Genomic DNA, 26,201 nt, shown 5'->3' with positions numbered 1-26,201 from the left:
CAGGAACACTGTCCAGGTGTAGTCACTCAGCAGACAGAGAGAGGTTGGGTGCGATTACTCGGCCTTCACTCACAAGTCAAACAACACTCCCCTCTCCACCATATAATTCCCGGCTCTAGCTTAAACAGCCAGCTCACTATTGTAAACGTGGCCTTCAGTTGTACTCTGAGAGATAACCCCACTGCAGTAAAACTTTCCATATACTGCACATTCCTATCATGGGAAGCAATGCTGAGTGCAGTGCACCACACACACTGCTGTCATAGGGAAACCATCCTACTTTTTAACCACAGTGGGCAGTAGCTTGCACCAGCACAATCTAATACATACACAGTTTATACACACACACTATACACTACTCCCCCCCTCCCTCTCTCTCACACACTCACTCGAGTGCACACACACACACACACACACACACACAAACACACACACACACAGAGTCTGTGGGATCTCTCTACCTCACCTCTACCCATTCTTAGCTCCTCTCCGGTGGACTTTGCCCTGCAGGTTTTTTCCAGTGGAGCCATTAAGTAAGCACGAGTTATTCTGAAACATGGAGGGACGCTACTTTATGGCTGTGGCTCATAACGGAAAAAGACCATGGGGTAGAAGGCCTGTATCGTCTTGTTCTAAATGGAGACTCAATATTCCTCAGTGTACACTCACTGCACTAGAAAGATGTTATTATGGGTGATTATTCTGCTGTTACTGGTGTTTGCCATTATTGGTACAGAGATGGTAGGAAACGCACACAGAGATGATCAGACTAAATGTATTGTCTAGAGAACGCCTTTAATGTGTGTAGTAGAGCACTCATACTGGTATTCTTATCCTTCTTATGCTACTAGTAGTACTTATCATGTACTCTATGTAAGCTAAGTGTGATGTTTTGTCCTGTGCAAATTCATGGCCCTTCAGATATCGCAGGTACATATCAGGTCTACCCCTCTGACATATACTACTAACACAAGATGAATAATTTGAGAAGTATCTGTTTAGAAATGCCCCATAGGATAGCTTAGGTTAGAACACCTCTCTCTACGCAGGCCAGTGTGTGTGCTGAAATATGTGCAGGCAGGCAGAGTAGCGAATAAGCATGGGTCTGGGCTGTAATGGCTACTTTCCATGCTTCCTCTCCATATTTGACAAAACACAGAACCGTCTCTGTAGAACGTCAGCCCGGAGCACACGGTCACTGGTAAATCAAATTGGACGGGAGAAAAAGAGGTTTAAGTTCACAGTCCCGGGGGAGGGTTGGTCTCTGGGACGAACTCCTAACTGAACGAGATGACCTACTACCTCTGTCTGTCTGTCCGAAGCAGCTTAGGGGCCTGTTCTGTTTCAATGTTCTCCGAGAACCCGGTTCCCGATGTTAAACAACTGTCCTCTATTGCATGGAACCGTGTGTTTACAGTGGAAGACTGGGGGATCACTAAGTTGTTCCAGACAAAAGAAAGTTATTTCCTGAGTCGCTGGAAGCCCACTCACTCAGAAAGAGCACATTTCCATTTGCAGAGCAATATCAGTCATGGTTCGCTTCTGTCTTTTTCTTCTTCTTCTGAGCCTTGACATCAGGACCGGCTTGAGGATGACATGCCTAAAAGGGGGCATTTTAAATCCATGGGGAGGCACAACTGTTATTGCTTTAGAGCCCTGATAAAAGGTAGATTTGTCCTAGTAGTGTTCAAATGTACAAAAAGGGACCTGAAATATAGCCGTACACATCAACAACCGTCGTTTTGTTGACATTTAAGGGGCTAAAATGGATCTCGTTTTCCACAAAGAACCAGGGAGAAAGAAGTTGAGCCTCATTTTTCAAAGGGTTTGAATTGAAAAATAGTTATTATGGTCATTCTATTACCACTATTGTCTGATCAGTTTGAGGTGTGTGTGTGTGTGTTTGTGCTTGCGTGCCTGATGCCTGTGTGCATTCGTGTCTATGTGTGTGTGTTTACGTGTGGGTGGATGAGTAGGTGGATGGTTGTGAGTGCATGCAAGTGTGTGAGCATGCCTGTGTGTGTGTGTCCTGCTTAGACAAACAAATCATGGAGAAGCCATAGGGGCCAGTGAACCTTTCATCGTCTTTCTGACAGACCAAGTTTTTCTTGAGTGATTTTATAATCGCTGCAACACCTCCCCGGGGGCAAAATTATGAGCGAGAGGCATTTGACAAGATTCATTTGAATACATGGCCTTTAAGCGTCACACACATAAACACTTGATGAGTATTATGCAGATTATGCCGATTCTAAGCAGAAAAACTCAATGTGCTGGATTTGTCAGTGCACCTGCAGTTGTAATAACACGTAGCCAGAGATTTCTGCTACATGTATTTGAAATACGTATTGAATTACTTTTGAAATACTTTAAAGTATTTTGTCATTTGTATTACACTGGCCTGAACTACAATCCAATGTATTTGGTTAAAAAAATACTTAGACCTGTAATTTGTATTTTCAAAATACAAAATACTTTTTAATATAATTTTTTATACCGTTTCAAAATTTGTGCCCCCCTTTCACCCCCCCTTTCACCCTGCATTGGTATCATAAGTCTGATGGCACTATGGTGTGATAAGAGTGTCTGCTAAAAGACTAAAATGTACATATGAAAAATAACACTTGCAAAGCACATTGGGTATTATTCTAATGAGCTCCGCCCAAAAACGAGGGCAATAATAACACCCAGTGTATCAGGTGTGAAGGTAAGACCCAGATGCAGACAACGTCAAATTAACAATGGTTTAATAATCCAACAGGGGCAGGCAATAGACAGGTTAAGGCAGGGGTCAGTAAACCAGAGGTGGGGCAATGGTACCAGATGGCAGGCAAGCTCAGGGTAGGCAGAGGTCAAATATCCAGAGGTGGGGCAAAGGTACAGGTCGGCAGGCAGGCTCAGGAGCAGGCAGAGTGGTCAGGCAGGCGGCTCCAAGTCAGGACAGGCAAGGGTCAAAACCAGGAGGGCGAGAAAAAGAGAGACTGGGAACGCAGGAGCAGAGACTCAAAAACGCTGGTTGACTTGACAAACAAGACGAACTGGCAACAGACAGACAGAGAACACAGGTATAAATACACAGGGGATAATGGGGAAGATGGGTGACACCTGGAGGGGGGTGGAGACAATCACAAAGACAGGTGAAACAGATCAGGGTGTGACACAGTGTGCTTTGCAATTGTTCATTTTTACATTTACATTTTGGTAATTTAGCAGACACTCATCTCACCATAGTGCCATCAGACTTCTGATACCAATGCAGGGTGAAAGGGGGGGATTTACATTTAGTCATTTATCCAGAGGTACTTATAGTCAGTGCATTCAACTATGGTAAATAAACAAACACATATCACAGTCAATGTTTTTTGTTACCGTTACTGAAAATGTTGTTGTAGTGAAGGTGTGTACTTGCAGAAGTATTTTGTATTTTAGCTTGATACATTGGTTTTTAGAGTATCTTGTTATTGTAACAAGATACATTTTTATGTATCTTTTTCCCATCTCTGCATGTAGCACCTCTCCCATTGCAATGTGTCACGGCGCTTCAGAATGACTGACGTTTACGAGTGAAACCGAATACATTACATTTTCACATTTACATTTTAGTCATTTGGCACAGGGTTTCCCCAACCCTTTCCCAACGTCAAAGTAATATCACACATGTGTAGTAGATGCAGGCAGTTGACAGTAATGGATTGCCTTGACTGTGTATAGAGCTGTGCTGCAAGGGTACAGGTGTTTTACATCGTAATGAGGGAAGCCATCCACTGCTAATGTGTAGCACCCACTGCTCAAAAGTGACTCAATGTTTTAGTGATCGTTATCATCATCATCATCATCATCAACAGCAGATGCTTTTTAACACACGTAGTCAGTCACTGACAAGAAACTGGAAATGAAACTGAAACTGAAAAAACAAGATCCCTTGAATAGCTAGCTGTATGTTGCCAATGTTCCCTGTTCCCAGGCTAAAAATTTAAAGTGATCGAATACTGTGTTTTAGCTGCAACAGTACTGACGTTACCTTGAATACCCATAATGGGTTTGGTGAGAGAAACTTCAGCTACAAATAGTTGGTTGAAAAACATTTAATGAACTACCCAATCAGGATGAAGGGATATCATGTTACTCATTCATGAAATCTTGAGCAATTTTAGTTATCCTGTAACGTTGAAATAATCAGTCCAGCTACAGTTCTGACAGCCTTGCCTCAGAATTCTAATATGCCTATACAGCACATGCTATTTTAATTACATCAAACGTGTATTTCTGCATAAATTATGTGTATTTCTATGCCTTCCCTTCCACCATAAATATAGTATGTGCACTAACAATTGCCTTTCCCTATTATCTGTAAACCAGAGGAATTTGGCTTTGAAACAGACCATGTCTGGGAATGCACTCAATGCGCTCCGTTTCCCATGAATGTTCATCCATCTCAACATCAAAGGGTGCTTGTCAGACATCCCAATTACCAGCCTGATATATTACAGTTTCCATCATTATAAAGGGGGCTACAACTCTGTAAAGATAGATCTAAACTCACAGTGGACCTACCCATCTGGAATCTACAGTATCTGCATCTGTTGGTAGATAAAGTAATAATTCCACATATCTACAGCATCCTACTGCATCATACTGTAATACTGCATCATACTGTAATACTTGCATCATACACTGCATTTTATACTGTAATACTGCATCTTACTGTAATACTGCCTCATATACTGCATCATACTGTAATACTGCATCTTACTGTAATACTGTAATACTGCATCTTACTGTAATACTGTAATACTGCATCTTACTGTAATACTGTAATACTGCATCATACTGATATACAGTGCCTTGCAAAGTATTCATCCCCCTTGGCATTTTTCCTATTTTGTTGCATTTCAACCTGTAATTTAAATGTATTTTTATTTGAATTTCATATAATGGACATACACAAAATAGTCAAAATTGTTGAAGGGAAATTACTTGTTTAAAAAATAATAAAAATAATAATAACTGAAAAGTGGTGCGTGCATGTGTATTCACCCCCTTGGCTATGAAGCCCCTAAATAAGATCTGGTGCAACCAATTACCTTCAGAAGTCACATCATTAGTTAAATAAAGTCCACCTGTGTGCAATCTAAGTGTCACATGATCTGTCACATGATCTCAGTACATATACACCAGTTCTGAAAGGCCCCAGAGTCTGCAACACCCCTAAGCAAGCGGCACCACCAAGCAAGCGGCACCATGAAGACCAAGGAGCTCTCCAAACAGGTCAGGGACAAAGTTGTGGAGAAGTACAGATCAGGGTTGGGTTATAAAAAAATATCAGAAACTTTGAACATTCCACAGAGCACCATTAAATTCATTATAAAAAATGTAAAGAATATGGCACCACAACAAACCTGCCAAGAGAGGGCCGCCCACCAAAACTCACGGACCAGGCAAGGAGGGAATTAATCAGAGAGGCAACAAAGAGACCAAAGATAACCCTGAAGGAGCTGCAAAGCTCCACAGCGGAGATTGGAGTATCTGTCCATAACATTTACATTTAAGTCATTTAGCAGACGCTCTTATCCAGAGCGACTTACAAATTGGAAAGTTCATACATATTCATCCTGGTCCCCCCGTGGGGAATGAACCCACAACCCTGGCGTTGCAAGCGCCATGCTCTACCAACTGAGCCACACGGGACCACTTTAATGTGGTAGAGTGTGTGGTCCACACGGGACCACACACGGGACCACTTTAATTGTTCCCCAATGGTGGAACAAACTCCCTCACGACGCCAGGACAGCGGAGTCAATCACCACCTTCCGGAGACACCTGAAACCCCACCTCTTTAAGGAATACCTAGGATAGGATAAAGTAATCCTTCTCACCCCCCCCCCCCCCCCCCTTAAAAGATTTAGATGCACTATTGTAAAGTGGCTGTTCCACTGGATGTCATAAGGTGAATGCACCAATTTGTAAGTCGCTCTGGATAAGAGCGTCTGCTAAATGACTTAAATGTAAATGTAAATGTTTAAGCCGTACACTCCACCTAGCTGGGCTTTACGGAAGAGTGGCCAGAAAAAAAGCCATTGCTTAAAGAAAAAAATAAGCAAACACGTTTTGTGTTCGCCAAAAGGCATGTGGGAGACACCCCAAATATATGGAAGAAGGTACTCTGGTCAGATGAGTCTAAAATTGAGCTTTTGGCCATCAAGGAAAATGCTATGTCTGGCGCAAACCCAACAACTCTCATCACCCCGAGAACAACATCCACAGTGAAGCATGGTGGTGGCAGCATGTGGGGATGTTTTTCATGGGCAGGGACTGGGAAACTGGTCAGAATTTAAGGAATGATGGATGGCGCTAAATACAGGGAAATTCTTGAGGGAAACCTGTTTCAGTCTTCCAGGGATTTGAGACAGGGATGGAGGCTCACCTTCCAGCAGGACAATGACCCTAAGCATACTGCTAATGCAACACTCAAGTGGTTTAATTAAGGGGAAACATTTAAATGTCTTGGAATGGCCGAGTCAAAGCCCAGACCTCAATCCAATTGAGAATCTGTGGTATGACTTAAATAATGCTGTACACCAGCGGAACCCATCCAACTTGAAGGAGCTGGAGCAGTTTTGCCTTGAAGAATGGGCAAAAATCCCAGTGGTTAGATTTGCCAAGCTAATAGAGACATATCCCAAAAGACTTGCAGCTGTAATTGCTGCAAAAGGTGGCTCTACAAAGTATTGATTTTGGGGGGGTGAATAGTTATACACGCTCAAGTTTTCAGTTTTTTTGTCTTATTTCTTGTTTGTTTCACAATAAAAACTATTTTGCATCTTCAAAGTGGTAGGCATGTTGTGTAAATCAAATGATACAAACCCTCAAAAATATATATTTTAATTCCAGGTTGTAAGGCAACAAAATAGGAAAAATGCCAAGGGGGTGAATACTTTCGCAAGGCACCGTACTTCATCATACTTTACTTTATTGATTTATTGTCCCCATGGGGACATTTTTTGCAGTATCATGTACATGTTTAAAGTGGCATTTAAATACAGTAGAATACAAACTGACAATACAACATTCATAACTGTTACATACCAATAAAAAGAGACTAACCTGCTGGCCTTACTGGGTTGATAGTAACATTAGCCAGAGCTGTTTAGGAGGGATATCACACCTGGCACAAATGATTGTATAGTTCTGTTTTTCCTGCCGCGAGGTGCCCTATACCTCAAGTCATATCAAATCAAATGTTATTGGTCACATACACATGGTTAAATCAAATCAAATCAAATGTATTTATATAGCCCTTCTTACATCAGCTGATATCTCAAAGTGCTGTACAGAAACCCAGTCTGAAACCCCAAACAGCAAGCAATGCAGGTGTTAATGCGAGTGAAGCTAAATGCTTGTGCTTCTATTTCCGACATTGCAGTAATATCTAACAAGTAATCTAACAAATTCACAACAACTACCTAACACACAAATGTAAAGGGATGGAATAAGAATATGTACATATAGATATATGGATGAGCGATGGCCGTGCGGCATAGGCAAGATGCAATAGATGGTATGAATTACAGTATATACATATGAGATGAGTAATGTAGAATACGTAAAAATTATTACAGTGCCATTATTTAAAGTGACTAGTGATACCTTTATGAAATACATTTATTAAAGTGGCCAGTGATTTGAGTCTGTATGTTGGCAGCAGCCTCTTTATGTTAGTGATGGCTGTTGAATTGTCTGATGGCCTTGAGATAGAAGCTGTTTGATGCAGCTTCAGATGCACCTGAACTGACCTTGCCTTCTGGATGATAGCGGGGTGAACAGGCAGTGGCTCGGGTGGTTGTTGTCCTTGATGATCTTTTTGGCCTTCCTGTGACATTGGATGCTGTAGGTGTCCTGGAGGGCAGGTAGTTTTCCCCCGGTGATGAGTTGTGCAGACCGCACTACCCTCTGAAGAGCTTTGCGGTTGAGGGCGGTGCAGTTGCCATACCAGGCGGTGATACAGCCCGACAGGATGCTCTCGATTGTGCATCTGTAAAGGTTTGTGAGGGTTTTAGGTGACAAGCCCAATTTCTTCAGCCTTCTGATGTTGAAGAGGCGCTGTTGCCTGACACCACACTCTGGTGTTGAATGCTGAGCTGTAGTCAATGAACAGCATTCTTACATAGGTTTTCCTCTTGTTCAGATGTGACAGGGCAGTTGAGGGCGTTGCAGTTGCCGTACCAGGCGGTGATACAGCCCGACAGGATGCTCTCGATTGTGCATCTGTAAAAGTTTGTGAGGGTTTTAGGTGACAAGCCCAATTTCTTCAGCCTTCTGATGTTGAAGAGGCGCTGTTGCCTGACACCACACTCCGGTGTTGAATGCTGAGCTGTAGTCAATGAACAGCATTCTTCCTAGGTTTTCCTCTTGTTCAGATGTGACAGGGCAGTGTGCAGTGTGATGGCGATTGCATCGTCTGTGGACCTGTTGGGGCGGTAAACTGAAGTGGGTCTAAGGTGGCAGGTAAAGTGGAGGTGATATGATCCTTGACCAGTCTCTCAAAGACTTCATGATGACAGAAGTGAGTGCTACGGGGCGATAGTCATTTAGTTCAGTTATCTTTGCCTTCTTTGGTACAGGAACAATGGTGGCCATCTTGAAGCATATGAGGACAGCAGACTGGGATAGGGAGCGATTGAATATGTCCGTAAACACACCAGCCAGCTGGTCTGTGCATGCTCTGAGGACGCGGCTAGGGATGCCGTCTGGGCCAGCAGCCTTGCGAGGGTTAACACGTTTAAATGTTTTACTCACATCGGCCACGGAGAAGGAGAGGGGGGCCCACAGTCCTTGGTAGAGGGCTACGTTGGTGGCACTGTATTATCCTCAAAGCGGGCAAAGAAGGTGTTTAGCTTGTCTGGAAGCAAGACGTTGGTGTCCGTGACGTGACTGGTTTTCTTTTTGTAGTCCGTAATTGCCTGTAGACCCTGCCACATATGTCTCGTGTTATATTCAGCCATATTCCCCGACCTATTTCCATGGTTGAATGTGGTGGTTCATGCTTTCAGTTTTGTACGAATGCCGCCATCTATCCACGGTTTCTGGTTGGGGTAGGTTTTAATAGTCACAGTGGGTACAACATATCCAATGCACTTCCTAATAAACTCACTCACAGAGTCAGCATATAAATCAATGTTATTGTCTGAGGCTTCCCTGAACATTTTCCAGTCCACGTGATCAAAACAATCTTGACGCTTGGATTTCGATTGGTCAGACCAGCATTGAATGTTTCTAGTCACGAGTACATCCTGTTTGAGTTTCTTCCTATAGGACGGTACAAGCAAGATGGAGTCGTGGTCGGATTTGCCGAAGGGAGGGCGGGGGGGCTTGTACGCATCGCGGAAGTTAGAGTTAGAGTAGCTAAAAGTAATTTAGGACCGGGCCATGGTGTTCCTCGTCATCATGCAACAGGCTGATCAAGGCAGTGTCATCAGCGAACTTAACTAGGTGTCTGTCAGGATGGGAACTGCACATACTACATCATACTGCATCAAACTGCATCATGCTATAATACTGCATCATATACAGCCTCATACTGTAACATACTATCAGTTACCTCTGTCTGAACTCTGCATTTTGTTAGATGATCCCCATGAGAAGAAATACATTTACTCCCTTTCCTCTTTTGAAAGGACGGTTCCTTGGTTAATACAATCTAAAGTGGTTTATGGGGACATGTGTCCACATAATGGATGGATTTGTGTGACTCGTGGGGACTCGGTGAAGCATAATGGAAAAAGAAGTGGACCCGAGTGTCCCATCAGTCGTCTGTGCGACCTAGGTTCTGTTCAGGAGGGATGGGCTATTAGAGTTCACAGACAGCCATAGTGGACAAGCCAGGGAACCCAGTTGGAGCTTAAAAATGTTAACGGGCACCATCTTGGCTCCAACATGTTCCAAGACAGAATGCAAATTAGAATGTCATTGTCGTGGAGCTATTAGTGCCAACATGAAGGATAGCTTCCAAAGCTTTGTATGCTATATATATATATATATGGCTCGGGGGCCACTAGTCTTAGTGTGAATGTCATGGAAAGTAATCTCTGTCCTTGTGTGTGTTGATTAGTGAATGTGTTGATTGATTACAGAGCCTCTTGATGCATGATCACCATCACTCACACTACTCATTAGACACATTACACGAACACACTCACGCACACACACACACACACACATGCATGTGTGCACGCACAAACACACACACACACACACACACACACAGGCACACACATACATACAATGATGAGTGTTTTCAAACTCACTTTTCAGGCAAAAAGACTGATCTTATGGTAATGGTCTTGAATCTGCCTCCAGCCTATACAATTTCCCAGACAGAAAGAAAAAAGGAATGCCATATCAGAATGAGGTGATCTGTTGTTAACCTACCCCTAAACATGTATTTAATGTGTGTGTGTGTGCGCGCGCGTGTGCATGCATGTCTTTGTGCATATACAGTATGTGCGCATGTGCATGTGAGTGCGTTCAAGCATGAGCGTGTGCAAGTGTGTGGAAAAGGTGCTTGCTTGGTGGAAAGCAACACTGGGAGAAAAAAAATCTGGGCGGAAACTCACTAATTAAATTGGATCAGTGGTTGTCAACTGGTTTTACCTCGGGACCCAAATTGACCAGGTTGTCCAATATTTGCACCGTAATGTTTTATTGTTCCAAATTCAATCTGGAAAACTATATTGATAGTAAATCTACCAATTATATGACAAGGAACAACAGTCCCACATTCTCCTTGTTAATAATTGTATTTTACCCATATTCTTGATGAAGAACGTTAAACTCACTGGTTTGAGACCACAAAATTAAACAAATCCGCGAAATTGCGCTGCTAATAACTCTATTTTGAAAATACTTTAATTGAAGAAAAACAGTTCCGAGGTTAATTTTTTTTTTTTATATAGGTTCCTTATTATTTCTACACACCTTCTATGTGGTTTTAGTCGTTTATGTTCAGAATGGAGTGTTTTTCATTGAAATAAAAGAAAATAAAAAATATATAAATACATGTATTTTTTTGTATTATTTTTTTCTTCTAAGACACTCGCGATCCACTCCAGTCTGAACCAGTTGATAATCGCTGAGTTAGATAACCAAACATAATCTTTGCATGGCCCGGGGGGTAACGTTATTACACACACCGCCTCACAACACATTGCTCACCAGAAGGGCAACCTATGCGTGAGTCCATACTCAATGTATTTCTGAGCACCTCCAAGACAAATTATACCTATTAATGGACTCGTTTCTTTAGACAGAAACGAAAGTAGGGAGATTGGATTTGTACAGTGACCGTCTCACAATACAAAGAGTCGTGTCGGAGAGAAGTAACCCTGATGTTAACCTTAACCCAATTCAAATAACCTGTTATGTACATTCCGCCAACCTCCGTCGTTTTAGTCATCCTAACCTTTTACGTAAATTATCCTAACATTTGTCGTTAGTTCTCGTAACCACCAACGTCAATTCTCACCGTAATTCTCTTTTTATGTTTTATACAACGCAACAAGGAACATGGTATCAGAGAAAGACGTATAATACTATATGTCCTCCAAGAGGCATGATAAATTAGACCATCCAATTCCTATGCTATTGTACGACTGGGTAAGATGTATAATAATATATTTCCTTTAATTCGATACTGTACAACCACTATTCCATTCATAATGTAACCTAACTACTATAGAATACTAAATGGAAGGAAGGGCATTACATACCAAATCCTAGGAATTGCCCTGAGACCAGATTGCTCTTTGAGGCTCTATGGTAGTTACCTGATTTACACACTTATTATCTGCAAATCAATCCTGTCTCAAATCATATAGTTCATTACTTTTGCCCAGTGCCACGTACTATGCAGACGTACAGCACTCTGGACAAAAGTAGTAGAGCCATACTGTATGTCTTTCTACAGTATTTGGCTCTGGCTCTGGACTTAAGTAGTGCACTATATTGTAGGGAATAGGGTCAATTGAGATGTATGCTAGGCTAGATCAACAGGTTTGTAAGGCATACTTATTTCCTAATCTCTCAGAAGCCTCTATATCACCAAGCTTTGTTCTAGTCACATGTTGTTCTTCTGTTAATAGACAGCGAGTTAGCATTGAGCGAAGCTGGGTCAAATTAATTTGGCGTCAAACAGAAGAAAGCAGACTGAAACAAGTAGAGAGTGGGACTTCCCAAACTTGTTCAATAAGAAACACTTGTATACCTTTTCTGTTGTGAAATGTTTTGTAACAGTCAGGTAACGAATACAACCAAGGTCTTCTTTCAACAATCTGAGGCAGAATTTCTGTGTTTACTATCCATATCACGGTGCTGTGCAGTGGTGTAAAGTAACTAAGTATAAATACTTTGAAGTACTACTTACAGTGCCTTCAGAAAGTATTCATACCCCTTATTGCACATTTCTTGTGTTACAGCCTGAATTCAAAATGGATTAAATATATGTTTTTGTCTCACCCATCTACACACAATACCCCATAATGACAAAGTGAAAACATGTTTTTAGAAATATTTACAAATGTATTGAAAATGAAATAGAGAAACATCTAATTTACATAAGTATTCACACCCCTGAGTCAATACATGTTAAAATCACCTTTTGCAGCGATTACAGCTGTATATCGTTATGTGTAAGTCTCTTTGCACACCTGGATTGTACAATATTTGCACATTATTATTTTTTAAAATTCTTCAAGCTCTGTCAAGTTGGTTGTTGATCATTGCTAGACAGCCATTTTCAAGTCTTGCCATTGATTTTCAAGCCACTTTAAGTCAAAACTGTAATTAGGCCACTCAGGAACATTCAATGTCTTCTTGGTAAGCAACTCCAGTGTATATTTGGCCTTGTGTTTTAGGTTATTGTCCCGCTGAAAGGTGAATTGGTCTCCCAGTGTCTGTTGGAAGCAGACAGAACAAGGTTTTCCTCCAGGATTTTGCCTGTGCTTAGCTCTATTCTGTATATTTTTATCCCCCCCAAAACTCCCTAGTCCTTGCCGATGACAAGCATACCCATAACATGATGCAGTCACCACCATGCTTGAAAATATGAAGAGTGGTACTCAGTGATGTGTTGTGTTGGATTTGCCCGAAACATAACGTGTTGTATTCAGGACATAAAGTACATTTCTTTGCCACATTTCCAGCAGTTTTATTTTAGTGCCTTTTTGCACGATGACACACAAACTTCTGTGACAACACCTCATGGACCGGTTTGGTTTGCAGATCTTGTGAAAAGCAGCCATAATACTTGTGGACATTCTCCTTTCACTAAAGGATAGTTTAACAAATGGATATCTTATATGTTTATTGCATCCTGCACGTTTTGGAATATATTTATTCTGTTTTTGGCTTCCTTCTTTTCACTCTGTCATTTAGGTTAGTATTGTGGAGTAACTACAATGTTGTTTATCCATCCTCAGTTTTCTCCCATTACAGCCATTGGTAACTGTTTTAAAAGTCACCATTGGCCTCATGGTGAAATCCCTGAGCGGTTTCCTTCTTCTCCGGCAACTGAGTTTGGAAGGGCGCCTGTATCATTTTAGTGACTGGATGTATTGATACACCATCCAAAGCCTAATTAATAACTTCACCATGCTCCAAGGGATGGAGGCATTGGAAAACCTCCCTGATCTTTGTGGTTGAATCTGTGTTTGAAATTCACTGCTCGACTGAGGGACTTTACAGATAATTATATGTGTGGGTACAGAGTTGAGGTAGTCATACAAAAACAATGTTAAACACTATTATTGCACACAGAGTGAGTCCATCCAACTTATTAAGGACATTTTTACGCCTGAACTTATTTAGGCTTGCCATAACAAAGTGGACGAATGCTTATTGACTAAAGACATTTCAGATTATTGATTTTTATTGATTTGTGCACATTTCAAAAAACATAATTTCACTTTGAAATTATGGGGTATTGTGTGTAGGCCTGTAACACAAAATGTAAATGTCGTCAATTTTAAATTCAGGCTGTAACACAACAAAATGTGGAAAAAGTCATGGAGAGTGAATACTTTCTGAAGGCACTGAAAGGCATTTCTTTAGGGTATCTGTACTTTACTATTTCCATTTCTGACAACTTCTACATTTACTTCACTATATTCCTAAAGACAATATGTACTTTTTACTCCCATACATTTTCCCTGACCACCTAAAGTACCTGTTACATTTTGAATGTGCAGGCAAGACAGCAACATGGTCCAATTCACGCACCTATCATTATAACATGTTGTCATCCCTACTGCCTCTGATCTGGCGGACTCACTAAACACAAATGCTGTGTTTGTGAATGATGTCTGAGTGTTGGAGCCCCGGGCTGTCCGTAAATAAATAAAAATGAAATACAAATTGTGCCGTCTGGTTTGCTTCATAAAGAATTTGATGTGTAGCATTTGCTTTTTTACTTTTATGACAATTGAGTACTTTGTCTACCACTGATGCTGTGTGTGCAACAATTATGTCCCACGCCCCTCAAATACTTGAAAGGTGTTTACAAACCTTGGGAAATGATTGTACACCAAAGTCCCACCGTACACACACACACAGAGAGAGAGAGAGGGATGGTGTCATTGCTTATGGACATAAGACTATAAGTAAAGATACGCCTTTCCCGAGAGGAACATGTGTACATTCCTAAAATGCCAGCAGCTCACAGATAGTCAGTTCAGATTAGGTTAATGAAAAACAGGCAGGCCCTAACCTACAGTAGGTTCAATTGATTTCACCTGTAATAAGTTTTTTTAAACGTTTTCAAAACACCTCAATTCATCGTGTAATAATATCGTATCACATTAAAAGAATATCCCTATAGGTGCTGCAAATATTTCTTTCACGTTTACAAAAGAGTGCTCTAACTTGTAAGTATATCCTAAGTTCAATGTTTACTCCTTACATCTCTCATTTGTCTTGAAAATCGTTTGTAATGATATTCTCCGTTTTGGAATCCCAGATGTGAAAAAAAGCCTAAACACATTAGACCCTAAATTGTCTTTTAATGATCCATATTTGGTAACGCCGAGGCTCCTTATACAATTTCAGATATCGTGGGAGGATCGTTGTTGCTTGGCAACTGGGGGCGAGAGGTGGCGGTTTTGAGAGTATTTCCTGCCTTCCCCTCGTTGGTCCAGGAAGAGCCTCTTGGAGGCGTATCAGCAACACGATGATGCCCCCATTTGTCATCGTTGTGCATTTCTCATATAGGCACGGAGCCGCAGATGGCGAACAACGGACGGGTATATCTGCTGCTAGTTACAGACCTCTGGGGGAGATACTACAGGGATTGGATGATGACGTTATAGGAAAGACCTTGCAGAAAATGTGTAGACGAGAGGGTCAACCCCTGTCAAAATCTGTCCACGGGTGAATACAGCAATAAGCAGACCGATAACCAGAACGATAAGCAGACCACCTGCCTTCCCGCATTTGGGACAAGACCATCTCATCATTATATACAGTATCTGTTGACGCCCAGCAGGTGATCTACTGTGCACGGCCAACGGTAACCTTGGTCTAACCTGTCCTTAACATGCAAGGCCATACACTTACAAGTTAGTCAACATAGCACAGGGCTCCAGGTTTGTAGTGCCCTGTCCTACTTTGATAGAACAGTCTTTAGGTTATCTAACTTAATGTGGTTGATGGGGACGGTGCTCCCCTAATTGCTCTTCTAATTGCCATTGTGGGGATCCGGTGGGGCTTAACGAGTGTGCAACTGATTAGCTTTTCTCCCTGGTATGTAATTGATGCCAGTTGATGTCATTGAGAGCCTTCACTTGCCTTGATCAGCAAGTCACTGATTAAAGACTTAGATTACAACCAGTATATACCTGCCATCAAGGACCACAGTCAACCACTCCCGATAAACCATGTCGATACTTCAAATACTTCAAGTAACTCAAGATTATAGGGAACAATAACACATGAACTAATATCAATTTCCACTTTGAGTCACAATAGTTCTGGGAACATATTCCTAGAGCTCTCTGTTGTTCACTGAGGTAGTACTAATAATAATAATATGTTCCTGTCCCATTCTCCTGTCACCCTATCCCAAGGCACTGCCAGACTACAGTGTTCTCAGGTAATAAGTGTCTGAACAGACTAATAACCTGTTAATTCCCTGCGAGTGGTTCTGAACTTCAGTCGGTAAAAGCCAGAAGCACCATTGACAGAGCTTTCGAGGCAGTAATCAGTGACCTAATGCTGGGGTGTTTTTACTGAGCTACACACTGTCACTAGTTTGAGTTCCATGCACAACAACAAGACAAATTCACATCAACATTGTCGATAGGTAATGCAACAACAAGACGAATCGACCTCAACTTTGCTGAACTGGAAAACAGTTTCTCATTTTGATGTTGGAGGAGAAACAGCCACGTGTGATGACAGAGAGAAAGAAATATTTATATTTGAACCAAGTGGTGTTCATGCATTCTTTTCAAATAATGTGTTTTCACAACGTTATTTTCATCGACATGACCATTTTCAATATGGCTCCAACAATACTATTGTGAGGGTAAACTGCCACTTCCTGAAAATCTCCCAGCACAGTGTGTGAGGCAGAACAATCCATCACACTCATTCCCCCACACCTCATCCCTCCCATTTTGACACATTCGATTAGATGATAAAAAATGTATTAAATGAAAACTCCATGAATTCCAACAGAGAGGCCTTGGTGTCTGGTGCAGTGGCAGCAAGCAGCAGGCAGGCAGATCCAGCTATACCCTAAATGAATTAGCCCACTGCTGTGTCTGAGCTGTGTGTGGAGCTGTGGAGCTATAGAGCTCTGGTGCTCTGGGGGCTGGCAGTGGTGGGTGATGAATGTGTGGCATTAGGCGCCAGGCTGGGTGTTGAAGATGAGCAGGCTCTTGGGCATCCATCAGCGCCCAGGGAGGTCTGTCTGGGTATAGCCAGATGCCCAGGATGCCTGGTTGGCACAGTCATCTAGCGGGCACAAACACATACAGAAAGGTAGATAGGAGGATTGTGCAGAAGAGACAAAGAGGGAGACAGAGAGACAGGGAAGAGGGTAGATGAAAGAGAGAGTGAGCGACAAAGAGGGGGTTAGACAGAGAGAGTGAGATAGAGAGGAGGGGGAGAGAGAGAGACACAATATGACATTTGAAATGTCTTTTTTCTTTTTGAAATTTTTGTGTAATGTTTACTGCTCATTTTTTAAAATTGTTTATTTCACTTGCCTTGGCAATGCAAACATATGTTTCCCATGCCAATAAAGCCCCTTAAATTGAAATTGAATTGAGACAGAGGGAGAGACAGAGAGAGGTAGAGATATACAGAGAGGGAGAGAGAAGGAAAGGGAGAAAGCACCAGCATCCCCTGGGTGGTTCGGCTCGGCTCTCTCTAATAGATATTAATGATGCTGCCACATTGTTAATAAACCCACGGTTAATGTTTGGTTCGAGAGAGAGGCTGGTAAACATTGTTCAGTTTGTAATGTTTTGGTTTTAGGGATTCGCTCACGTGTCACAGGTGTGATGAATGCCCTTGATTACTGTGCATGCTGTAACATACGCGCTCGTAGTTGAGTGCTCGGTAACACAGTGATGAATTGAGAAATGTGATTGGCACCCTGTTTTCGTTGTCTGAGGTGCGGCCGCCCCGGGGATAAGATGCAGGGGAGAGGCAAGCTGCGTTTGACTGAGGCTGTGGCAGAGCTCTTTCGGAAGCCTCGGGTTTTGTTAAGAGAAGTATAATTTGATAGATGATGCCCGGAGTTAGTTAGCCGTCATGCTTTCCCTCCTCCTGCCCTGAAACCGTTTTTTTTTGTTTGATTTGATTGTGTAATTGTTTTGTGTTACATTCGTCCCTCCATTTTCATGCAACGCTAACTGGTTTATTTATGGATACTGACAATTGGAGGGAAATCAAATAAACTGAAGAGTGACCTGCCTCTGACACTCCTTCCATGTTTTTCCACTCAATCCCGAACTAAAACAACATGTGTAGCCTGTGGTATAAATGCTATTTAGAGCTCCCTATGCTCTTGGTGTAAACCTAGAGGGGTGTAGTCGGATCTATGGTACTGAATTGAGTTTAGTCACAGCCCCTCTCGGCCAGGGTGAGACACATTCAACTAAACAAGGTTCATTTCAAAATATAGTAGCCAACCTACGATGTGAGCAGCAATACATTTAGGTTACCAATTTTGCCCTCTAATGTTTATATCAAATAATAATTCTCAACAGGTGTGTTTCCATGAATAACATTTTACTTGGTTTAAATTCAGGTTGAAATCAAATATCACTTTAGGAAGCCATCATTGGCCTAAAAATCTTTGACCGCCCCCCCCTGTCAGTTGTCATGTCGTTTAATACAGTGGTTCCCAACTCCGGTCCTCCAGTACCCCCCCCCCAGCACACATTTTTGTTGTAGCCTCGGACAAACACACCTGATTCATCTCATTGAGGGCCTGATGATTAGTCGACAAGTTAAATCAGGTGTGCTTGTCTGGGGATACAATACAAATGTGTACTGTTGGGGGTACTGGAGGACTGGAGTTGGGAACCACTGATCTAGTAGACCAGACGCAGACTCACGATGACCCATCTTCCCAGCAGCAACCTCCATCACACACACGTCTTAGCACAGGGGACGAAATGAAGCACGTGACTCAGGAGAGTGCTCGAGATGGATATGGCCATATTTAGGTATCAAATATTCCATCTTCCTCCTCCATCCTTTTTGTTTATTCTCACACACTCAGAGATTGATTGAACTCAATTTCCTCGCATAAATGCTGAGACGTGCGAGAGCGAGACACTCACCTCGGGGAGCGGAAACGTGTCCTAGATTTAGTTTCCGTCTGACAGGGAGAAGCGTCAGCGACACGCTATCATAGCTCAGACCTCATAGGAAACACATGGCCTGGTCAGTGTAAGTGTTTGAGCTGTACTTTAGTAGCACTCAATCATGTTACCCTTGAGTCAAATCTGAAGTCCTTTTTTTAGAGCCTGAAAGCGTGGAGTGATGTTTTTCATCTTTTCCGGGGCCCCTGTCAAACCTCCCCAGACCTTAGGTGTGAGGGTGTGAAGCTAAGACGTGAAACCCAGCACTCTGCATAACATAGCAGTCTGCCACGTTTAGCCCCCATTCCATGCTACCTTACATATACAACCTAAACTAAGCAGCAGTGGGCCTTTTCGACATCTGTTAACTTCATCCTCTTCTCTTGTTTGGCCACGGCTCTTCTGCTCGTCTCGTTCCTTGGCTATTTTTAAGCAAGCGGGCACTTGGAATAACTCATGTCCCAAAATTGATATTTGGGACGGACACAATGGGAACTTGGCACTGCTCTGCTACCCCCTGAGGGAAAAAAAGTGACTCGTGAAACCGCCACAAGAAATGTCAGCCGTTACCAGAGAGAAAGGGAGAGTGTGCGTGTGTGTGAGACATGTAACGGTCTCCCGAGGGACGTACTGTAGATCCGATATGCATCTTTCAACTTTGCCTTCTCTTTTCCCCTCTGGACAATTGTCATTCCCCTGTGATGAGAAGCACATGGGCTGTTGCTTACATAATTGCATTATGAAGTAATAACCTCCAAGCAGGGCTTGCAGGCCTAATCCAAACGAAGCCGGTGACTTAGCCATTAATAAAACGGACCCTTTTATTGCTTTTCTTTTGAGCAAATATATATTTATAAACAGAAGCAACACACCAGTATGTGTGTATCTTATCATGGATTTGAAATGCTGAGCTGATTTCCTGGTGTTTTTAACAGTCTTTTATGTCCAACAACGAAAATGATAAATAATACAAAACAATTTCATTTCTAATTAGTTTGCTCAGATTACAAATGAATCCACCAGTTGGGGAACCCTGACCTGGATGGAATAATGTGATCCTTCCTTAACCCATAGGGAGTCCCACCTAGTTGACTACTTCAAAACCAAACCTTAACACTTAACTTACCAATTGAAATTAATGCCTAAACTTAACTCAATGTTAAACCCTTTCACGTAACTCCTAACCCTAACCCTAACCTTAACCCCTAGCCTAGCCAAAGTTAGCCACCTAGCCGACGTTAGCCACAACAAATTCATAACATATCATACAAATTGTAACATGTCATCTGAAATGTAATTCGTAATATATCCTACGAATTGTCATTTGTAATACATCATACTAAATGGATGATGCACATCCACAAATGAATACATACCATACGAAACATAACATATCATATTAAAATGGAGTATCTTGGATTTACATACAGAATAATACAATATGCTCTGAGACCAGGTTGTCAATATTCAAGTCAGACGCTGTCAAACCATGAGATCTTATTGCAAAAGACACTGTTAACAGGCAATTCTGCTGTGTTACCACTTAAGAGCAGAATGCAAGACAAAGACTGCAGTCTGATGGAATGTTATTCTGAAGTTAAATGTTGACCATTATCTTTTCAATTTGACCGATCAAATTCCTCTAGTCAAAAACACCCCATCTGTCAGGAGACACTGCTCCAGCATTACATACATGTACACACCATCAGTGTTGGCCACAGGCAGCCTAATATTTAGAGTGTTGGGCCAATAACCTGAAAGGTCGCTAGTTTGAATCCCTGAGCCGACAAGGTGAAAAATCTGTCTATGTGCCCTTGAGCAAGGAACTTAACCCTAATTGCTGCAGGGTCGCCACTGATAATGGCAGACCCTGGCTGTGACCCCGCTCTCCGAGAGTGTCTCAGGGTGAAAAAAAACAGCACGTGCGTGTGAAACACAGGACAAATATAAGCACCCACCAAATGATTATAATACTTGCTCGGTGACATCGACACACTTTGTCCATCAACATACTCGGCCCTTTCAGAAGATAAAAGAGCTCTCCGCACCAATCAAGATACCGACAGACCCCCGCGCCAAGACCACCAGCGAGGGACCCACAAATCCAAACGAAATGCCCCAGAGACATTTCCACAACCAGACCGACAAAACCAGATTGTTAGGTTTTCAGGTCAGAATGAGTAACAGACCAGAACGGACCAAAAGAAACGGTGAAGAAGAAGCCATCTATAGTCAAGAACAAACAACAAACTCATCCCCAGCATCAGGCACAGTAATCTACTGTGACGGAAGCCTCTCCTATCCCCAGTCCTGACGTCACAGATAAGCCAGCAGGACTGCAGGGATACTTAGCAGATAAATAGAACAATGCGAAGAATTCTCCCCTGAGTCCAGTCTCAGGCAGAACTAGAACAACATGTGCTGGTGCCCTCTGATGAACCACTGTGGTTAGTTAAGGACAGAGGGATAGGCCCATAGTTAGTAGGGAGGGATGTGCCTTTTGTGTTTAATAACCTTATAAAATGGGGGACAAAGAGAAGAGACAGTTGGTGGACCGAGAGAGAGAGAGAGAGAGAGAGAGAGAGAGAAAGGGAGAGAGAAAGAAGGAGAGAGAAGCATGCTGTCTCTAGAGTTTAACAAGGAAACTGACCAGCAGGGAAGCCCTAAGCTTCCTCCATACAGACTCCAGTCATCACAGGGTTTGGACAAATCAGGATAGTCCACTCTAAAAGGTCAGAGGTCAGAGGTGATGCAGAGGTGATGCGTGATGCGTGGTTTGTGTTTTTGGCTCAATAAAGATGTTTCAGAGGAATCTCTCCTTCCCAGGATCTGACACAGACACCGACTCCCACGACTCCAGCGAAGATTGGCTTCACTCCGCGAAAAGCTGTGTTCCTGGGAGCCACTGGCGATGTTTACTGTGACGTGTTTATTAAAATTGTTTTTACATCGCCATGGACGCACATGGGGCAACGCGCTAAAGAGACGCCGCGCTTCTGGCGAATTGGAGCATGAGCTGGGAGCTGTCGGAAAGCGAAGGACAAGAGACTAGACCTACGCAGCAAGGTTACAAGGAACCACGCCACTACAGTTGCCAACGCTAAACGAAGGACAATAAATGTAGTCTGGAGGCGACCTGGGAAAAACAAGCCTACGTGTTGGAAAAGTCTTGGACTGTGAGCGAATATAAATCATAAGGATGTAAATGCCCCCGCTCCGAGACAGCGGGGCCACTTAAGTTGTTTTTCCGTCTGCCTGGCGTTTCTTCCGCGCCCGTGTAAAAGTTTCACTCAGAAAGAATTACGTCGTGAGGTTGTTCCATTATGCACAGTCAATTATAGTCACAGGTCTGCTCCGATGCCGTGCACTTAAAGTAATGGCGTCTAGCAAACACACATCCACTTGCACACACACGCATGAAGGCATGCACACACACACCAGAGGAGGCTGGTGGGAGGAGCTCTAGGAGGACGGGCTCATCGTAATGGCAGGAATGAATGGAATGACAAACAAGTTGTTTCCATGTGTTTGGTACCATTCCCTTGATTCCATTCCAGCTATTACAATGAGCCCGTCCTCCTATAGCTCCTCCCACCAGCCTCCTCTGGCACACACAGACACACACACGCACACACTGAGACACAAACACAAGCACATTTCTGGTTGTGTGTGAGAGCACAGTGTGTTCTCAGTTTCACAGTAGTCCCTTAACCCTATGAAGTACGCCCATAACTCATCCGAGCTGCTGGTATAAGCACTCGTAAACACACACACGCACATACTCTCCCAGCCACAGTGATGGGAACGATGATAAACTCACAGGCAAATGGTGGTTGCGGTCGGGACGACACAGCATCCCCTCTATCGCTGCAGTACTCACCCCATGGTGGAGGGATGTGTTCCCTCTCTCTTCTGACCACGGCTGATACCACTGAACACACTCTGACACCAGAGGCAAGGGGTTTCCTCTATTCTCCGTTCTTTCCTCTCTCTCTTTTTCTCCTCTCCTCTCGTGTTAAACTTTTCCCCTTTCTGGCGAGGGCTCTGGGAGGACTGGCTGTTTATTTATATCCTTTTTTGGGACTAGAGGGGATGGGGGAATAGAGGGGATGGAGAGAGGGATTCATAATTGCTCCCTCTCTGCCAAGGCGGAGAACTCGCCGGCCCCCACCGCTACAACCCCTTCTTCCACCCCTCCACCTCTCGCATCCTCCCCCCTTACCCCCCTTCCTCCCTACTGTGCAGCCCTGCAGGGATAGAGAGCTGGACTGAGCTGGGACCTCTTGTTGTAATGTGGTCTTTCTCTCCCCCTACCTTTCTCTCTCTCTTTTCCTCTCCTCTCCTCTAACCCTATCTCTTTTTCTCTCTCTCTCTCTCTCCCTCTCTCTCTCTCTCTCTCTCTCTCACTAACTTTCTATTTCTTTCCCCTCTCTTCTCTTTCCCCACCCTCTCCATCTCTCCTTTTACTGTATATCTCCCTAAGTCCCAGCAACACATGCTCAATCGTGTGTGTTTATGAGCGAGTAAAAGGGTTGACATTGAACTCTCAGGTCCACCACTCCCACTAACTAGACTCCATGTTCAAGTCCTGGTTGGTACTGGAATTGACCTGCTGGGACAGAGATATCCCCTCTCCACTCCTCTCCTCTGTCGTCTACACTTCCCTAGTAACAAGGAGTTTCAGAAGTTGAAAACAACAGGGAAATCACCGTGTCTGGGGTGAGACATGGTGTGTGTGTGTGTGTGTGTGTGTGTGTGTGTGTGTGTGTGTGTGTGTGTGTGTGTGTGTGTGTGTGTGTGTGTGTGTGTGTGTGTGTGTGTGTGTGTGTGTGTGTGTGTGTGTGTGTGTGTGTGTGTGTGTGTGTGTGTGTATGGGATGTGTGAGCAGTTGGATGTAGTCTGAGGGTTTGGCTGTTTCTAATTGATCATTCCCATCACTGAGTATGCGTGTGCGTACAACCTCACGGGAGTGTGTGTGTGTGGCGTGAGTGACGGTGCATGTAAGGTCTAAGATGTGTGTGTCACCTGCCGTGGCGCGAGGATGTGTTAAGCTTTGTTCCCGCTGGATGAAAGGAGATCCCAACGGACCCTCCGGGTGGTTGGTCCTCTGCTTCAAAGGTTACGGGGGTTCAAAGAGACATCCTACTCCTACGCCAAATGCTACATTTCTTTGCTTAAATCTGGTTCCTTTAGATGTGTCATGTAAAGTCCTCCAAACCTTTTTTAAAAATGTTTGTACTCTCTAGTGATTATCTTAGTGTCTTTATAGGTCATCAAAAGGATGACACAAGTCAGATGTAGGCCTATCTTGTTTATAGATCATATTTTACCTGCGGCTATTTCCCCCCCGCTCTAACGTCCTATTTGGTGTCCGTAGAGCTGGTGCTAACCTTCCTGCCTGTGTGTCTTCAAGGCCAATCACAGAAGCTGACTGTACAGTGTCCAGTTCAGTGTTTAACCAGCATGCTAAGGGCCAAAGGAGGGGGACACCATTTCCTGTGGGTGTCACGTTCCTGACCTGTTTTCCCTTGTTTTGTATTTATTTAGTATGGTCAGGGCGTGAGTTGGGTGGGTTGTCTATGTGTGATTTTCTATGTTGGGATTTTGTGTTCGGCCTGGTATGATTCTCAATCAGAGGCAGCTGTCAATCGTTGTCCCTGATTGAGAATCATACTTAGGTAGCCTGGGTTTCACGTGTGTTTTGTGGGTGTTTGTCTTCCGTGTCAGTAGTTGTGCCACACGGGACTGTTTGTCGGTTAGATTCTCTTTTGTTATTTTGTTTCGTGTAGTGTTCAGTTTATTGATAATAAAACATGGACACTTTCCACTCTGCGTCTTGGTCCGATCCCTACACCTCCTCTTCAGACGAAGAGGAGGAAATCAGCCGTTACAGTGGGCCGATTTTGTCACACGTGATATTTCACTACACACCTCTGGATCTGTCTGTGAGGCAAGGGATCTCACTATCACATACGTCTGTATAGAACATTGTTCATATCAGTAGTAAAGACCAGTGATGCAATAAGGAAGGCCTGATACAGGTTATAGAGATAGGGCAGGTAGATTGTGTTAGTGTAGATTTCGATAAGAGATGATGAATTTAGACTTTGGAGGCTTGCTGATGAGTTTGCTTTGGGATAAGAAGGTGCGTGCACGTACGCATGTGTTCGCGGACAGTTCACATGCGCAGACACACACACGCATACACACACAGAGTCACCCAACGGTTGTTAACACACAATAACAGGTCCTTGGCTTGTACATCTGAGACAGAGCCAGGCTTGAATGTAGAAATATTCTGGGAATGTACCCAGTCACTGCACACACACACTCTCACACACTTCTTGTCCTTATTGGACTCCTTCTGCCATTCTGTCACAGCACAGAACCCCCATCACCACTACCATTTCGGCCCACATGGCTGTATTAGTCGCTGTCAATTTCAGGCCAGAGGCAGGCAACTGTCAACATTAGGAGCCCGAATGGGCAACATTCTCTCTACAACAGCTGTTGTTTACCATTTTCACAGTTGGCGCAGCTGCGATCTTTAGCTCCACTCAGTGTGTAGTCATTCAATAAATGATGACTATATGAACTTCACATTAATGTGTCAATCAACTGGGCCTAACATCTTGACACAGAAGTTCATTTGACGGATGGTTTGTCGTTGTGGAAGTATCACCATCACATCTCATTTGCCAGGCGGTATTATGGCCCTGAGTTTTTCCAAGACCACATGAGGAAAACACCCTGGTACTGTGCCACCACCGGCGAAGGGAAATAACATGCTTGACTCTTATTCTCGAGTCGACAAACGGAAGGGTGCTTGGAATCAAAAATAGATCCCAATAAAATATGAGGAAATGCCAGCACGTACCAGAACAACAGGTAGAGAAAGAGAAACACATCGTATCAGTTTAATTAAAACTGAATTCACCCGAGGTGTTATAAAGGGCTTATACAAGAGCTTTGTGTGACCTGACAAGGACGTCGTCCATTTACAATAAGATCCGGGACCAAAACATGATTCATATCCACAGTGACCATAATAGCTTCTGAAATACCAGATAATTAAGTGGACATTATGACAACTGAGAGGAGATACGGGGACAGACCGGGCAGTCTGTGTGCGTGTGTGTCCACGCATCCTGTTCTTTCATCTCTATTCTAATCCCCTTCTCTTTCTACTCCTCCTCTCTCCTTCCATCCCTCCTCTAACCGGTCACAGTAGTGGTTTGATGTGGGAGGGGAAAAAGAGAAAAGATTAAACAGATCTCCTATTGAATTCATTGGAGAAGAGACATTCCATTCACCCACAGTTAATCACAGATCAAA

The 26,201-nt window shown here is 43.2% G+C and overlaps 1 protein-coding gene across 1 annotated transcript in view; it reads right to left on the bottom strand.

The window, feature by feature from the left end:
• The window catches only part of LOC139561076 (cGMP-specific 3',5'-cyclic phosphodiesterase-like), a 95,083-nt gene extending 72,105 nt beyond the window's left edge, over window positions 1–22,978 (bottom strand). The window contains exon 1 of the mRNA XM_071377913.1: window positions 22,747–22,978. Coding sequence (XP_071234014.1) covers window positions 22,747–22,751 — 5 coding nt within the window. The 5' untranslated portion in view covers window positions 22,752–22,978. The remainder of the gene's footprint in view (window positions 1–22,746) is intronic.
• Between the last annotated feature and the right edge of the window lie 3,223 nt (window positions 22,979–26,201).

This window comes from Salvelinus alpinus, chromosome 31 (genome assembly GCF_045679555.1).
Source record: "Salvelinus alpinus chromosome 31, SLU_Salpinus.1, whole genome shotgun sequence".
NCBI classification, from domain to species: domain Eukaryota; kingdom Metazoa; phylum Chordata; class Actinopteri; order Salmoniformes; family Salmonidae; genus Salvelinus; species Salvelinus alpinus.
Note: the sequence above shows the minus strand (reverse complement) of the source record. Positions and strands in the feature narration are given on the sequence as shown.